General features: G+C 39.3%; 1 protein-coding gene across 3 annotated transcripts in view; it reads right to left on the bottom strand.

The window, feature by feature from the left end:
* Positions 1-5,855: 5,855 nt before the first annotated feature.
* Positions 5,856-16,721, bottom strand: part of OLA1 (Obg like ATPase 1) — a 181,680-nt gene continuing 170,814 nt past the window's right edge. Inside the window, exons 12-13 of one of the 3 annotated variants that reach the window (XR_016394132.1) lie at positions 15,985-16,094; positions 5,856-7,439 (exon numbers count right to left, since the gene is read on the bottom strand). Coding sequence is in view for 1 of the 3 variants with exons in the window: in XM_089916657.1 (XP_089772783.1) it covers positions 16,092-16,094 (3 nt within the window). In the remaining 2 variants the exon portion in view is untranslated. Of the gene's footprint in view, positions 7,440-7,476; positions 16,095-16,721 lie in introns of those variants that run through there. The other 2 variants (XR_016394133.1, XM_089916657.1) reach the window with 2 other exon arrangements.

The raw sequence follows: 16,721 nt of genomic DNA, 5'->3' as shown, positions 1-16,721 counted from the left end.
TTAAGGCCTGTGTTTCCTTATGGATTTTCTGTCTGGATGATCTGTCCATTGATAAAAGTGGGGTGTTAAAGTCCCCCACTATTATTGTTATAGGTGCTCCTATGTTGGGTGCATATATATTTACAATTGTTGTATCTTCTTCTTGGATTGATCCCTTGATCATTATGTAATGTCCTTCTTTGTCTCTTATACCAGTCTTTATTTTAAAATCTATTTTTTCTGATATGAGTATTGCTACTCCAGCTCTCTTTTGATTTCCATTTGCATGGAATAGCTTCTTCCATATCCTCACTTTCGGTCTGTATGTGTCCCTGGGTCTGAGGTGGGGCTCTTGTACACAGCATATATTCGAGCATTGTTTTTGTATCCACTCTGCCAGTCTATGTCTTTTGGTTGGTGCATTTAATCCATCTACATTAAGGTAATTATCGATATCTTTTTTTTTTGGTGGTACACGGGCCTCTCACTGTTGTGGCCTCTCCCGTCGCGGAGCACAGGCTCCAGACGCGCAGGCTCAGTGGCCATGGCTCACGGGCCTAGCCGCTCTGCGGCATGTGGGATCCTCCCAGTCTGGGGCACGAACCCATGTCCCCTACATCAGCAGGCTGACTCTCAACCACTGCGCCACCAGGGACCTGATATCTGTCTTCTTATTGTCATTTTCTTAATTGTTTTGGTTTTGTGGGTCTTTTTTCTTCCCTTCCTTGTTTGTTCTCTTCTCTTGTGATCTGATGATCATCTTTAGTGTTGTGTTTGGGTTACTTTTTCTTTTGTGTGTTTCTTTTGTAGTTTTGGGGTTTGCTGTTCCCATGAGGTTTTGATATAACAGTCTATATGTGTACAAGGTTTTTTGTTTTTTTGGTTTTGTTTGTTTGTTTAAGTTGCTAGTCTCTTTCCCGCCTAGAGGAGTTCCTTTAGCACTTGTTGCAAATCTGGTCTGCTGGTGCTGAATTCTCTCAGCTTTTGCTTGTCTCTAAAGCTTTTGATTTCTCCATCAAATCTGAATGAGAGCCTTTCTCGGTAGAGTATTCTTGGTTGTAGTTTCTTCCCTTTCATCACTTTAAATATATCATGCCACTCCCTTCTGGCTTGCAGAGTTTCTGCTGAGAAATCAGCCGATAACCTTATGGGAGTTCCCTTGTATGTTATTTGTCATTTTTCCCTTGTTGCTTTTAATATTTTTTCTTTGTCTTTAATTTTGTTAATTTGATTACTATGTGTCTCAGCATATTCCTCCTTGGGTTTATCCAGCCTGGGACTCTGTGCTTCTTGGACTTGGTTGACTGCTTCCTTTCCCATGTTAGGGAAGTTTTCAGCTATTATCTCTTCCAGTATGGGATTTGATTTTATCATGATTGTGCCCCTCCTATCGTCTCATTGCAGCTTCTCCTTTGTCTTTGGGGTATCTTTTTTGTGGGTTCCAGTGTCTTCCTGTCGATGGGTGTTCAGCAGTTAGTTGTGATTTCAGTGCTTTTGCAAGAGGAGGTGAGCACATCCACCATCCTCCAAGTCAACCTATTTTTAGAAAAGTAATTCACTCTTATAAAAAGTGCAAAAAATGTACCAATACACACAAAAGTTGTTACCAGTTTGCTCTCTATCACCTTTTATGTTGGGTGAGAAATAATAGAATATTTATTTATTAGGTTGGCTTAAGTTAAAAAATAAAAAGATTCAGTTCTTGGTGGGTTGGTTTCCATGTTGGAGAAATGGATATAAGCTGAATTAAAGGGAATGAGTTCTATTTAGTTGAAAGGAATAAACAAATAAGCAAAAGCCCTTCAATCAACCACTGGCAATAAGTACTTCTTTCCAGTATATTGTTTTTCATTTAGCTTAGCTTTTTTTTTTTTTTTTTTTTAAAGAAGTTTAAAACCATAGTGGAAGTCATGATGGTGTGGAATGCTGGCTGGGAAAGCATCTTGGTATCTTTTCATTTTGCCTGAGTCTTATTCAAAATAGTAGTTTCAAATGGCATGGGAAGTTTGCTTAAATCAAATAGAAAATTAAAGCACATGAATTAAGCAGCTGGAAGAAAAAAGTACTATAAATATAACATAAATGCATAAATATAAAAGAAAAAGATATCCAGCCCCACAATAATTAAAGAAATGCAAAGTAAACTGAAAGGAGATGCAATTTTTAAAAGCCTATCAGGTTGATAAAGACTAAAAAGTTGGATAATTCTCAGTAATTGGAAGTAAGGGGAATCAGGCAGATCACAGGCCAGGGGTTGGAATGTAAATTGGTACAACCATTTTAGACAGCAATTTTACAACACCTAGCAAAATGTTAAATGCATATAGCCTTTGGCATACCAAGCCCATTCCTAGAAATTTATCCCAGATGTGAATGTATAAGTACAAGCTCAAGGAAATTCATTCTGGCCTTGTTAGAAATAATGGGAAAATAGGTACATTGCTAGAAATAGCAATGTACCCAATAGAGGGCAGGCTGAATAAACAAATAAATGATAACATATGGAATGCTTGCTTGTTTTGTGTTAGTACTCTTCTAAGAGCTCTACATGTGTGAAATCATGTGATCTCACAGGAACCCTGACAGTTGCTTCCCTTCTTATGATGGTACAGCCATCATACAGCCAAAAGCACAGGGGTAGGTCCAGATGTGCTGACACAAAGACTATTCGTGAAATAGAAGGGATAAAAGGAAATTTCAGAATTGTCTATAGAGCACAATTTCATTTATGATTAAAAGAATAATAAAGTATGTATATATGTTTATATTTGTGCAGAAAATGTCTAGAAAGATAAACCAGAAAGAAACAGTTCAAGTGGGATTCTGTGGGGAACTGGGACTGGTGAAGCTAGAGAGGGGAAGAAAACCTTCCCTTTTTTAAATTAATACCTTCTTTACTTTTAAATTTTATTTCTTTATGTACAATGCATGTGTATACATTAATACTTTTTGCCTGGAGTTAGACAAACTGCAAAGTTTGAGGTCCCAGTTCCCAAGACTGCCTTCCCTTCTAACACCAACTGCATGTTTTGGGGGGAGTGATTCCCAAGACCACCCTCAAGTTTGATAAATCACTAGAGGGGCTCCAGAACTCACTGAGAGGTTTTATATTTATGGCTATGGTTCATTACTGGGAAAGGAGACATTAAAATCAAAGGAAGAGAGGCGTTGGGCAGAGTCTGGGAGGGTTCCAGATGTGCAGCTTCCATCATCCTGTCCTGTGGAGTTAGGATCCATTTCCCTCCTGGCCTCTACATGTATGCATGGAGTACTGCCCACTGGGGAAGTTCATCTGAGCATCAGTGTCCAGTTTTTATTGGGGTTTCACTATGTAGGCATGATTGAGTGCCCACATGGTTGAACTCAGCCTGTCGGTTGATACTGTGTGACCTAAGCCCTACCTTAAATTACAGCTAGTCTTTCTGGAGAGTCCAGTCCCCACGCTACAATCCAGTGTGGCCATCGTGGGCCCTACACAAAGACAGTCTTATCAGGTATGACACAGATTAATCCTGTAAGCTGAGGGCAAAGGCCAGACCTCTCTTTGGGCAAGGCCAAATTCTTTACTGCACATTTTTATAATTAAAACCTGCAATAGCTATGTGGTTTGTTTCCCATGTGCTTGTCCATACGTAGTATAGTTTCTAAATTATGTTTTTATGTAAGAGGATTGATTTGCACTGAGACTTCCTGATCATGTGGATTTTTGTTCTGTGTTTTCTTAGATTCTGTATTTGTCTAGTTGGCATTCATTATTCACAGGGCCAAACTGATGGCCACCATTGTTGACATCTCCCCTGTGAGCTAGCTTTTGTGGATGCACAAAAATCATATTACAAGGCCTCTAAACAATCATGAGTCCACACTCCCAACCACCTCCTTTATTTAACTCTCACACACCAACCCAACATTCCTCTCCCCTAATCACCAGAGCTAGGTAGCACAAAACCAGACACCATCCCTATAGCCCAGAGCTTGCCAACGTTATTTAAACTAGCCAATCCTAAGCTATTTTCCCTGCCTTGCTTTGCTTTTCCCGGGGAAAACAATAAAAGTCTGGGCCATGTTTTCCCTTTGCTGCTTCTGCCTTCTGACCAAACCTGGTGCTTCCCCATGAGGCCCTGCATGGTATGGCAAGCTCCCTTCTCTTGGGAAATATAAGTAATCACAATCTTCTTTCAATGGCATTAGCCTCTCAGTCATCTCCATAAATTAAAATCCTGTGGGTACAATCAAGACAACCTTAAAACCCCTCCTCCATGGGCCTAGGTTTCAAAAGGGTGATAGTCCTTACTAGCTGGCACAAGCCTGGCTCATACATGCTTGTTGAATTTAATGAACAAGTTTACAGTCATTGCTCCAGTGATGCAGGAGATAAATTATTCATCTTGCTTGACGCAATCAGCACTCTACATGGAATTTGAAAATAAGTTCCACAAACCACTTGTGGAAATGTGCATTGGCCTACAAATTCTTCACTGAGTTTACTAAGCACCTATGTCCTAACTTGGTCACTGTAGTTTTGCCACTCTTCCCTCCCCTCTCCCCCACTTTCACCCCAATTCATTTAGTTAGAAAAGAAGCTTGTACCTACTGTCAGTAACTAAATCTGACTTGGCCAACATAAAAGCTAAAACTCTGAATGAAGAGAAGATTGTGCTTATTCCCTCCAGGCTTGTTGCATGGTTTGTTTCAGGCTCTGAGAAATGTTAGTTTATGACTGTTTTTGTTTATCACAAAATGTCAATTTCCTGGAGCTGGTTTTAACCCAAACACCTCAATGGTACTCTCAGGTAAAGATATGGAAAACAGAAAACCTGGTAAACTGGAGATGTACTTTTGGTAGTTAATTATAAATGACAGTATCATCATCTTCGATTTGACCCAGCCGTCCCCAGAATGAGATTTGGCCATATTCCCACATTTTCAGGGACAAAAGGTATAAAGATATGAATGACTGGAAAGGAGAAAAACTGTGATAAGAATATTAAATGCAGAACAAATTTAAGTCTCTAGTAATAAAAAGTGGATAAAGTGCTAAAGTTATGGACAAATAAGGTTAAAAATGCCAAGTCATAAAGGATGAAGAATATTTTGGGTTTTAATAACACAGGTGAGCTTTTATAGCAATAATAATAATAATAATAAACCCATAGTGACTGCCTTAGGCAAAAGCAGAGGCTGTTTATGGTTGATTTCCAATAATTTACAAAGGCTGGCTCAATTAAGAACTCAAATTCTGGCTTCCCTGGTGGCACAGTGGTTAAGAATCTGCCTACCAATGCAGGGGACATGGGTTCAATCCCTGGGCCGGGAAGATCCCACATGCCACGGAGCAACTAAGCCTGTGTGCCACAACTACTGAGCTGGCACTCTAGAGCCCACAAGCCACAGCTACTGAGCCCGTGTGCCACAACTACTGAAGCCTGTGCGCCTAGAGCCTGTGCTCCACAACAAGAGAAGCCACCACAATGAGGAGCCCGCACACCGCAACAAAGAGTAGCCCCCGCTCGCCACAACTAGAGAAAGCCCACGTGCGGCAATGAAGACCCAACGCAGCCAAAATAAAAAAAATAAAAATAAAAAGAACTCAAATTCTGAACCAGAAAGCCTGAAAAACACTTTAAAGAAGAAAACTCTATTTTATACATATTAGTTAGTGTATATATGTCAATCCAATCTCCCAATTCATCCCACCCCTCCTTTCTCCCCTTGGTGTCCATACGTTTGTTCTCTACGTCTGTGTCTCTATTTCTGCCTTGCAAACAGGTTCATCTGTACCATTTTTCTAGATTCCATATATATGCGTTAATATACGATATTTGTTTTTCTCTTTCTGACTTACTTCACTCTGTATGACAGTCTCTAGGTCCATCCACGTCTCTACAAATGACCCAATTTTGTTCCTTTCTATGGCTGAGAAATATTCCATTGTATATATGTACCACATCTTCTTTATCCATTTGTCTCTTGCTGTACAGTAGAAACTAACATAACACTGTAAAACAACTATACACCAGTAAAAATAAAATAAAAAAATATATAGTGATTACACTGAGGGAAAAAAAAGAAGAAAACTCTAAAATGGCTATTTGGGAATACTGACATTCTTTCTTCTATAGATCAGTTAATGAAAAATCATTTTATTATATTATTCCACTTGGCCAAAGTACATTAGAAAAATCAGAAGAATTAAAACACTTTGCTTTTTATAATACTCTTGGATCTTCAACTAAATGTAATAAGCTGCTCAGGAACCATGGTTTAACAGCCAAGTAGAAGATGGGGAATTGTTTTTGTTCAGTCAGGATAAAGAGTGTTAAAGATGCTCTGTGAAGCATAGTAAGTTCTGTGAAGTCAGATGTGTCTGAAGGCTTTTAGCTGCAAGTAACAGAATACTCAAATATAAGTGGCTTAAACAATGAGAGCATTTAATTCTTGCACAAAACAAGAATCTGGAGGGAGGCTGACCAAGATTGGCTAACAGTTAGGGATGCTTCTTTGCCCATCTCTTGGCTTTCCTTTTCCACAACTCCAAACACAGTTCTTTATTAAATCGATTTTCAAATAACAAAGGAATGATGTACAGAGGGCCCTGGAATTCTTCCCAAGTCCCTGGTAGCAGGAAAGAAAAGAGAGTGACAATGTCTTCTTGTCTCCCTCTTTTTATCAGGGAGAAATTTTTCCCCCAAAGCTCTGTCAAGCCCCTCCCCAGACTTCTTTACATTTCACAGGCCAGAACTGGATCACCTGCCTATCCCTAACCCTGGCAGAGGAGAAACGAGATTACATGGTGAATTTAGACCAATAATAATGTACTTCCTGGAGCTAGGCACACTTACTGTCTGTTGAACAAAATTAAGATTTTGTTGCAACACACCACTGTAAAGCAATATACTCCAATAAAGATGTTAAAAAAAAAAAGATTTTGTTGCAAGGAAAAGGGGGTGTGCTGGGTATGAGAAATGGTTACAGGTAAATAATCAACAGTGTTTGTGAGATTTGAAGGCATTAGCAGGTAAAAGGTGGGACTTTGGTCCCAATGCCTGAGCTGGGCATCACTATTCAAGGCATGCATAAAAAAGGAAATAGATCTTTCCTTTGTTACACTGTTTAAACTGAGTAAAGATGTTAGTCAAACCAGACATCAGATGTACCTTTGGATGAGTTAAACCACAAGACAGGCTCTTTCCTTGGAAATAAAACTTGGCCAAATCTAATACAGTTCTTCATTACATCTATTTTCAAGTAAAAACAGGAATGATGTCCTGAGGCCCCTGGAATTCACCCCCAAATGATACAAATACAATAAGCCAAATGGCTGAAATCACTTACACACAAAATTTGACCAAAGCAAATATGCTTGCTCTCATGCTGTGATCAGAAGAGCAGCAAACTGGAGGCTTTGCTCAAAGTAACGAGAGCAGTGGATTCTAAAGATGAGGGTCTTCAAGAGGGGGCTGAAAGATATTAGTAAACAGGGTTAGTTAATCCACTCAGGCAAGAGTCACAAAAGTCCAAGGGGTACTCTCTGGTCTGCACTGTCATGAGATTTCAAAGGACTGAAATGAAAGGCTATGAACTGTACACTCCCCACACCCTCATTTATATCACTGTAGCAGCAGCTGCGACTGCTGTTCTCTACTGAGACAAACTTTTTTGAAGAGGGTAGTTACCCTAAACAGAAACTGCTCAGATTGGGCAGGACTCACAAGAGAAGGAAGTGAGGAATTTTACCACAAAAATAGAAAGATAAAATGCAGAGCCTCATGAGAGATTAACTTAAATGCTGGTATTTTCTATTTCCTGGAACAAGGTAAAGGGCAGGCTCACAAGGAGTGAGAAGGTACCCATTCCCCCAGGACTGACACTCAGCTGGTACACTGTCCCCGCTGATACTAACCCCAAGTGCTCCTCCACTTCATGATCCAATAAATAAAAGGTTAATAAATGGAGGCTTCCAGGATTCTGTGCTAGCCCACGGAAACTTGGTTTTAAAAAAAAAAAAAGAAACAAAATCAAAAAGGCAAGTTGAAGAGAGCTGTGGAAAAGCTTCTACTAACCCTTCAAACCTACTCTCTTCACATACCCTCTGCTATGGCTTTGATTTAAACATCACTGGGAAAACAAGCTACATCTCTACTCATGTTCTCACTGTCTTCTCTTCTATGCCAGTGGAAGAAGCATTCCTGCATCTACTAAAGGCCAGTCCTTCCACCTGGGTTCCAGATGGAACCCTCCCACCCCATAGCTTCTCAAAACTACACTTCTTCTGTCCTCTCCTTTCTCTCTTACCTCATCAGCCTCAAACTCTCCTCTCCAGGAGCATACCTATCAACACCCAGACATGCTCTAGCATTTTCCATCACACAGAAACAAAACAAAACGAAAAAACCTACCAACAACCAACCAACCAAAAAACCCTCCAGCCTCTACCCCGTTTCTCTTGTCTCCTTTGTGGAAAAACTTCTCAAAAGAGTAATTCAAACTTGCTTTCAAATGAAACAACTTGTCAACCAGCATTTTTTTTCAACTGCTCAGCAGCATTTGCTTTCTTTTGGAACTCTGCCTTCTCCTGGCTGCTCTGACCATACCCCCTTGTTTTCTTCCTACCTCATTAGTTGCTTCTTCGAGTCTGTTTTGCTGATCTCTACTCCTTTCCTTGACCTCTGACCAGACTCATTCTTGGTCCTCTCCTCTTCTCTTTCTATACACTCTATGTAATCTGGGTGATCTACTCTAGTCCCCAGGTTTTAAATGCCATCCATATAGTGATGACTCTAAATTTATATGTCTGCTGCCTCAAACTTTCCTCTGAGCTTCAGATACTTGTAGCTAGTGGCCAACTTCATATCTACCCATCTTGAACCTACCTTTAAAACATTTTTTAATTGGGCTGTTTTTCTTATTGTTGAGTTTTAAGAGTTCTTTTTATGTTTTGGGTAACAGTTCTTTATCAGATATGTCTTCTGCAAATATTTTCTCCCAGTCTGTGGCTTGTCTTCTCATTCTCTTGACAGTGTCTTTTACAGAGCATAAGTTTTAAATTTTAATGAAGTCCAGCTTATCAATTCTTTCTTTTATGGATTATCTTTGGTGTTGTATCTAAAAAGTCATCACTGTATCCAAGGTGATCTAGATTTTCTCCTATGTTATCTTCTAGCATTTTTATAGTTTTGCATTTTACATTTAGGTCTGTGATCCATTTTGAATTACTTTTTGTGAAGGGTATAATTCTGTGTAGGGATCCATTTTTTGTATGTGGCTGTCACCTGTTACAGCATCATTTTTTTGAAAATTTGTTGAAAATCTTTGCTCCATTGTATTGCCTTGGCTCCTTTGTCAATGGTCAGTTGACTGTATTTATTCTGTGCTCTCCATTCTGTTTCATTCATCTATTTGTCTATTCGTTCACCAATATCACACTGTTTTGATCATGGTAGCTTTATAGTAAGTCTTCACGTTGGGCAGTGTCACCTACATTCAAAAGATTCTTGATCCCCATGCCCCCCACACATCCTGTACCTGCTCCTCCCCCAGGTCTCTCCCATCTCAGGAAGTGGCACCATCATGCATCTACCTGCTCAGGCTAAAAACCTAGGAGTCATTCTTGATTCTTCCCTCCCCACCTCTCATCCATTCCATCAGTACGTCTTGTGAACTCTTCCTCCAGTAAGCAGGTCGAATCAAGTTACGTCTCTCCATTTCTTCATAGTTCAAGTCTAGAGTCAACCTCATTGGTACCTCTTATAACTGATCTCTCCCATGTATCCTCTACAGTCAGTGAGCCCTCTCACCCTCTTTTCTTCAAAAAAAAAAAAAAAAATCAGGAATGAAGATTTATCATATACTTTTTATATTCAGCCTTAAATGAAAACACAACCGGTCTGAGCAAAGTGGGTTTTTATGCGCTCTGTTGAAATCAGGTGGGGATGAGAGTTTTGGCTAAATTCCTTAGGAGGAAGGGCAAAGCCCTAGACCTGTGCTATCCACTACAGTAGCCACTAAGGCACATGTGGCTGCTGAACACTGGAAATGTGGCAGGTTTAAATTGAAGTGTTGTAGGTATAAAATACACTTCAAATTTTGAAAACAGTATGAAAGAAAAAATGGAAACCATCTTATTAGTAATTTTTAGGTTGATTTTTTTTAACATTTTAAAAACTTATTTTCCTTATTTTTTTGGCTGCATTGGGTCTTAGTTGCAGCACACAGGATCCTCGCTGAGGCATGTGGGATCTTTCATTGAGGTGCGTGGCTCCTCGTTGTGGTGTGCGGGCTTCTCTAGTTGGGGCATGCGGGCTTCTCCCTAGTTGTGGTGTGTGGGCCAGAGCTCGCAGGCTCAGTAGTTGCAGCACACAGGCTTAGTCGCCCCATGGCATGTGGGATCTTAGTTCCCTGACCAGGGATTGAACCCATGTCCTCTTCATCGGAAGGCGGATTCTTAACCACTGGATCACCAGGGAAGTCCCCTCATTGTAGTTTTGGTTTGCATTTCTCTAATAATTAGTGATGTGGAACATCTTTTCATGTGTTTGTTAGCCATCCGTATGTCTTCTTTGTAGAAATGTCTATTTAGGTCTCCTGCCCATTTTTGGATTGGGTTGTTTGTTTTTTTGATATTGAGCTGCATGAGCTGTTTGTATATTTTGGAGATTAATCCTTTGTCAGTTGCTTCATTTGCAAATATTTTCTCCCATTTTGAGGGTTGTCTTTTCGTCTTGCTTATGGTTTCCTTTGCTTTGCAAAAGCTTTTAAGTTTAATTAGGTCCTATTTGTTTATTTCTGTTTTTATCTTCATTACTCTAGGAGGTGGGTCAAAGAAGATCTTGCTGTGACTTATGTCAAAGAGTGTTCTTCCTATGTTTTCCTCAAGAGTTTTATAGTGTCTGGCCTTACATTCAGATCTTTAATCCATTTTGAGTTTATTTTTGTGTATGGTGTTAGGGAGGGTTCTAATTTCCTTCTTTTACATGTAGCTGTCCCAGGTGATTTTTAAAAATATGAATCAGATTGCATGTCTCTCTTGTTTAAAACTCTTTAGTGATTATCTATTTAAGTCAGAATAAGATGCCAGAACTTTCTCATGCATGCAAGGTCCTGCATAACCAAGAACCTTTTACTTATTACACTTTAGCCACTCCAGCTTCCTGTTCCTCCAAAACACCAGGCCCTTTCCTGCCTCACAACCTCTGCATTTGCTGTTCCTTCTGCCTGGGAATCTTGTACCCTACTTGTTTTGTTTTTGTTTTTGTTTTTTTGCGGTACGCGGGCCTCTCACTGTTGTGGCCTCTCCCATTGCGGAGCACAGGTTCCGGACACGCAGGCTCAGCGGCCATGGCTCACGGGCCCAGCCGCTCCGCGGCATGTGGGATCTTCCCGGACCGGGGCACGAACCCGTGTCCCCTGCATCGGCAGGCGGACTCTCAACCACTGTGCCACCAGGGAAGCCCTACCCTACTTGTTTTGATGGCTGCATACTGTTCATTCTTCAAGTCTTAGCTTAAAGGAATACATGAAAGTTCTCAGATACGATGTAATTCTAGATGCATTTTTTACATTGCCTTCAAATCTTTAATTCAGTTATTTAAGTGAAAACATTGCATAATGATTATAATCCCATTTATGTAAAAACATATGTAGAGGTATACATATATGTAAGTACAACAATAACTATTGGGAAGGATACACACCAAACAGTTAACTGAGGGTTCCTCTGTGACCATACTATGCATATTGTTCTGCAACTTACTTTTTCACAAAGCAAAATGAATAAGAAATCTTTCTATGCTGCTCATATTGATGTACTTTATTCTTTTTAATGGCCGAAGGTAGTCTTTTCTATGGATGTATTATAGTTCATTTCACCATTTTCCTATATTGATGAATATTTAAATTGTTCCAATTGTTTTTGCTATTACAGTTGAATCTTATTACAGCTGATATGGATTTCAATTCTTTTGACCACAGAAAATCATTTACCTTCTCATCTGTGGGAATGAGTCTTTTATCATAGTTTCTGAAATAATACCTCCTGTTCAATTGTGAAATGTGTCCATCTTAAGCATTAACAAACTTTTTTGGTCTGTGGTTTATATACTGATATTATCACTAGCCAACATCTTTAAAAATTTTAAGTATATAAGCACTTTACGAACACTCAATATTGCACTTTGGGCATAAGGGCCGTACCAACCAATCATTTAATTGAGGGATGCATTTCTTTTCTTTTTAAAATTGAGGTATAACTTATATACAGTAAAGGACTCAAGTCTTGACTGTACAGCTGGATGAAAATTTACATATATGTACATCTGAGTAACTGTTCCCCAAATAAAAGCATAGAGCATGTCCTCCACCTTAGCAAGTAGAGAGGGACAGCACATTTTCACTGAATAGCATACTTGTTTTTTTGCTGTGCAGCGCACGCAGGATCTTAGTTCTCTGACCAGGGATTGAACCCGGGCCCCCTGCAGTCGAAGTGCTGAGTCTTAACCACTGGACCGCCAGGGAAGTCCCAAGTAGAATACTTTTTAAACTGCCTTTTTTTCTTTAAATTTCCACATTCTTCACTTATTTAGGATAAATACTCCTTTATGATTCTCATGGTAACAATAATTTGAAGGAGAAGAGGGTAAGGTGAATAGAGGCTTCACAAGGGTCTGTTAGTATTCTCTCATCTCTACTCAACCCTAATCATTTATTTATTTTTAGAAACCGCTCGTGGATATCCTAGGCTGGATTAATGGGAAAATCATGGATTGCTGAAATCTTTTGCGTTTATATGATTCAGGCTGGCAGGATTTTCATTCTACCCTCCCAAACTTGTTTCTATTCATTAAGGCCAAAATGGGTCATTCAATGCAAATAATGCTCTACTGTACTGGTTTAAAAATTATGAACAATCATCTTTTTTTTTTTTTTTTTTTTGGACAGAGAAAATAATGAGCTGTGTAATTGGTTAAGGGATTTAATTTCCTTGTGCCTTTACCAAAAAAAGGAATAATGAGAGAGAAATAGGCTGTGGCCAGATCATCAATGGCCTCAATTGCCAAGTTGAGATGTTTGGATTTCCTTACCCTTTCTTTTCCCTTGGCTGTCCAAACCCCCCTACAGTATTTCAGTTACACTGTGTTGAATAGGATTTTGTGGCTACTCTGAAAATGTGATAACCATTTTCCATGTGAAAATTAATTTCAACTTCCAAATAACAACTTTATAAATTAATCTTTGCAACAGTTTATTATTTTATGACTTGTCATTATGGTTAATCTTAATCTTCCTGCTCCTCACTTTTTTCTTTTTTTTAAGTATTTATTTATCTATTTGGCTGTGCTGGGTCTTAGTTGCAGCACGTGGGATCTAGTTCCCTGACCAGGGATCGAACCCAGGTCCCCTGCATTGGGAGCGTGGAGTCTTAACCACTAGACCACTGGGAGGTCCCCTCAGTTACTTTTTATTTATAGGATAGGTTAAGTTAAGCAAGAAATGACATTTTCAGTCTCGGAATTCAATGATTTATATGAGGTCCTGGCATGTTATTAGCAAAATGTCAACATTTATCCCTCAATTCAACTATTTCCTCTTTTGGAATATTCTTTAGCAACGTTAAAATATTAATATTTCTTCTACAGCACAGGTATTTAAATAACCCCAGAAAAACATGCTCTATAGTTTTCTTGAGTGTGGTACATAAGGATTGGGCCTATTAGGAGCGCTTACTTTTGGGTGATGTTAAAGGGAACAATATGGAATTTACATTTATTGTGTGGCTATTGTATATCTGGAATGCTCTTTAGTCCTTTCATACTAGGCCATTTAGTCTATGATCTCCATTATACGTGTGAAGAATGTAAGACAGGAGGAGTAATTTGCGGAAGCAGTGGAAGTGGTACCTGATCCAGATTGGATTAGCTCTTTCCACCCAATAAAAGCTGTGCTCATAACACAGAAGGTATAAACTCCAAAGAAGGTATAATGGAGACAAGAACAGAAAAAGTCTATATTTGCTAGGGTAAAAAGCTAGGCTGCTACAACAGAAATATGGTAGCTCAAATACAGTAGCTTAAAGAACCCTGCAGTTTCTCTTTCACATACCAGTCCCAAGGGAAGCGGTCAGGTTCCTGGGCGCCCTGCTCGCCAGAGTCCTTCAGAGATGCAGCTTTCTGTTATACTGTTGCTCCGCTGTGCCCTAAGGTGATGTCCTTGTTTGCATTATTAACAAGGGGTTCCCTGGAAGCAAAGTAGCTCCTGAGGTGAGCACATATTCAAGGTTTTAAGGCCTTCATTCACATTCCACTGACAAGAACTTAGTCATGGAACCTACACCTAGCTGCACAGAGTCTGCAGCAGGACAGCCAGGTGTCCAGCTATACTCTATTTAAACTATGAAGAAAGAAGAATGCATTCTGGTAGAAAACTAGCATACTCTCGTATAATGTCATTTTCTCAGGGTAAAATCAACATAGGATGGATGAAATAATCGGCAAATAACCTTTTTCAAACAAATAGTTTATAGTCATGATCTGGAGAGTAAAGTATTTTATAAAACAATATTAAGACAACTAGGAAAATGTGACTGAAACTTAATTAACTGAAGATGAGATCTACTCCTTATACTCTAAGGCAACCAAGATGGTTTATTTCACCAGAGAAAATGTAATTTGCATGAAGACCTGAAGGAGAGTGCAAGAACTGAACATATCATTATTTACCTTTCTCTCCCCAACTCCTGTGGCAAGAGACTGCTCTGACCTTACTGGATGGACTCTGTGGGCCCTCAAATGCAAGCCACATACACAGGCCCCTTATGACAGGTTCTTCCCTCCTTGGTTGCTTGCCAAAGCATGAAAGCAACTCTGCTATCCATATAAGAAAGCAGATACAGAAGTGCTCCCCGGGAATGGTATCAAAGTAAACCACTCTCTGGGCTGGGAAGCATAAGTCAAAGGAACAGCTGGATCTGAGCATTCCAACTCATGTGACTTGAGTTTTTTTCATGTTTCATTAAGAACTTTGTTGCACACCCTACAGCTTGGAGGTCTATGATGCTAAAAGAGTAAATCCCCCTATTATCTCTCATTTTTATGTGTCTTTAGAAGAAATACCATAATTATTTGTTCCCATCTTTTTACTGTGACCATACAGAGGCAGGACTAATAAAATGACCTAATGATCAAGTAGACAGAAGTATCCTCAATTGGGGACAACCACTAGAAGTCCTGGAAGTGATTTCCTAATAACATTTACATTTCTCTCTTTTAATTTTACATTCACCAAGCAATTTACTGTTCATACTATAGTTTTGCCTCGTGAATGGACACAGATGCTAGAAGGGACCACTCTGAATATACGTTAAAAGAATATAAATTAAAAGAATTGTTAACATTGGCTAAGTACTTACTAGTTACTAAGCAGTTTTAGCTTTTTATGGGCATATCTCACTTTATTGTGCTTTACAGATACTGTGTTTTTTAGAAATTGAAGGTTTGTGGCAACCCTGTGTCGAGCAAGTCTATCGGTGCCATTTTTCCAACAGCGTTTGCTCACTTTGTGTGTCTGTGTCACATTTTGGTAATTCTTGCAATATATCAAACTTTTTCGTTATTATATTTATTATGGTGATCTGTAATGAGTGATCTTTGATGTTACTATTGCAAAATATTACAACTTACTGAAGGCCCAGATGATGGTTAGCATTTTTTAGCAATAAAGTATTCTTAAATTAAGGTATGTACATTGCTTTTTCAGACGTAATGCTATTGCACACTTAATAGACTACAGTATAATGTCAACAACTTTTATATGCACTGGGAAATTAAAAATTTGTATGACTCGCTTTCTTGAGATATTAGCTTTATTGCAGTGGTCTGGAACCCGCAATATCTCTGAGGTATGCTTATACATATATAAATTCACTTAATCCTCACAACAACCCCATGAGGGTGGTCCATTATCCCCATTCTATAGCAGAAGAAACAGGCTCAGAGTAGTCAGGTAACTTACCTAACTGAGGTCACACAACTAGGAAGTGGTGTCGTCAGGAGTCAAACCCTGGCCTCCTGAGTATGGGCCTTCACTACCATTTCTTATTTATATATCTGGAACATCTTTTACTGTAAACAAAAGAAATTGGCATTCTAGTTTATAAATTAGACTCACAGAATTTGGAAAATGTCACATACAGCATCAGCTGAGCTTAAAAAATCAAGTCCCTAGACATGTAAAGCCAAGGACCAGATCGGATAGGTGGTTTGAGAACTCTGTAAGTGCTACCCGGGGTGGGGTGGGGCGGGGTCGGGGGGGGGGTGATGGTGGTCAAGTGAGTCCCCTCTTTTTTATACCTCCTAATTGCATCATGGGGCTTTCCACTGAGATACTAATTTACAAGTGGCTCAGGATATTCACAGACCATGAAGGCAAACCAAGAACTGTCAGTTTTTATATGAGGCCCCAAATTAGTTCAGAGACAAAGTCACTCAAAAGTCAAGCCTAGCTCTTTTATTCTATCACAATCGTGTATTTTTACAAGCTTAAAATGAGATCAGTTTTCCGAGCTAATGTTCTGTGCTGTTAGGACCAACATTTCTGAAGTCTCTGGCAAAGTAACAAAAGACCACTACGTGTAGACTAATCAGAAAAATATAAGGGACAGGAAATGAAGAGATTTTCTGTCTCTGACTCTTGGAATCAGAGGGGACAGAGATGTTACAAAGGAGCTTTGAGAAAATAATACTAAGAGA

This window comes from Delphinapterus leucas, chromosome 8 (assembly GCF_059928025.1).
Source record: "Delphinapterus leucas isolate spDelLeu-1000000601 "Yukka" chromosome 8, BTC_Dleu_Yukka2, whole genome shotgun sequence".
Lineage (NCBI taxonomy): Eukaryota > Metazoa > Chordata > Mammalia > Artiodactyla > Monodontidae > Delphinapterus > Delphinapterus leucas.
Note: the sequence above shows the minus strand (reverse complement) of the source record. Positions and strands in the feature narration are given on the sequence as shown.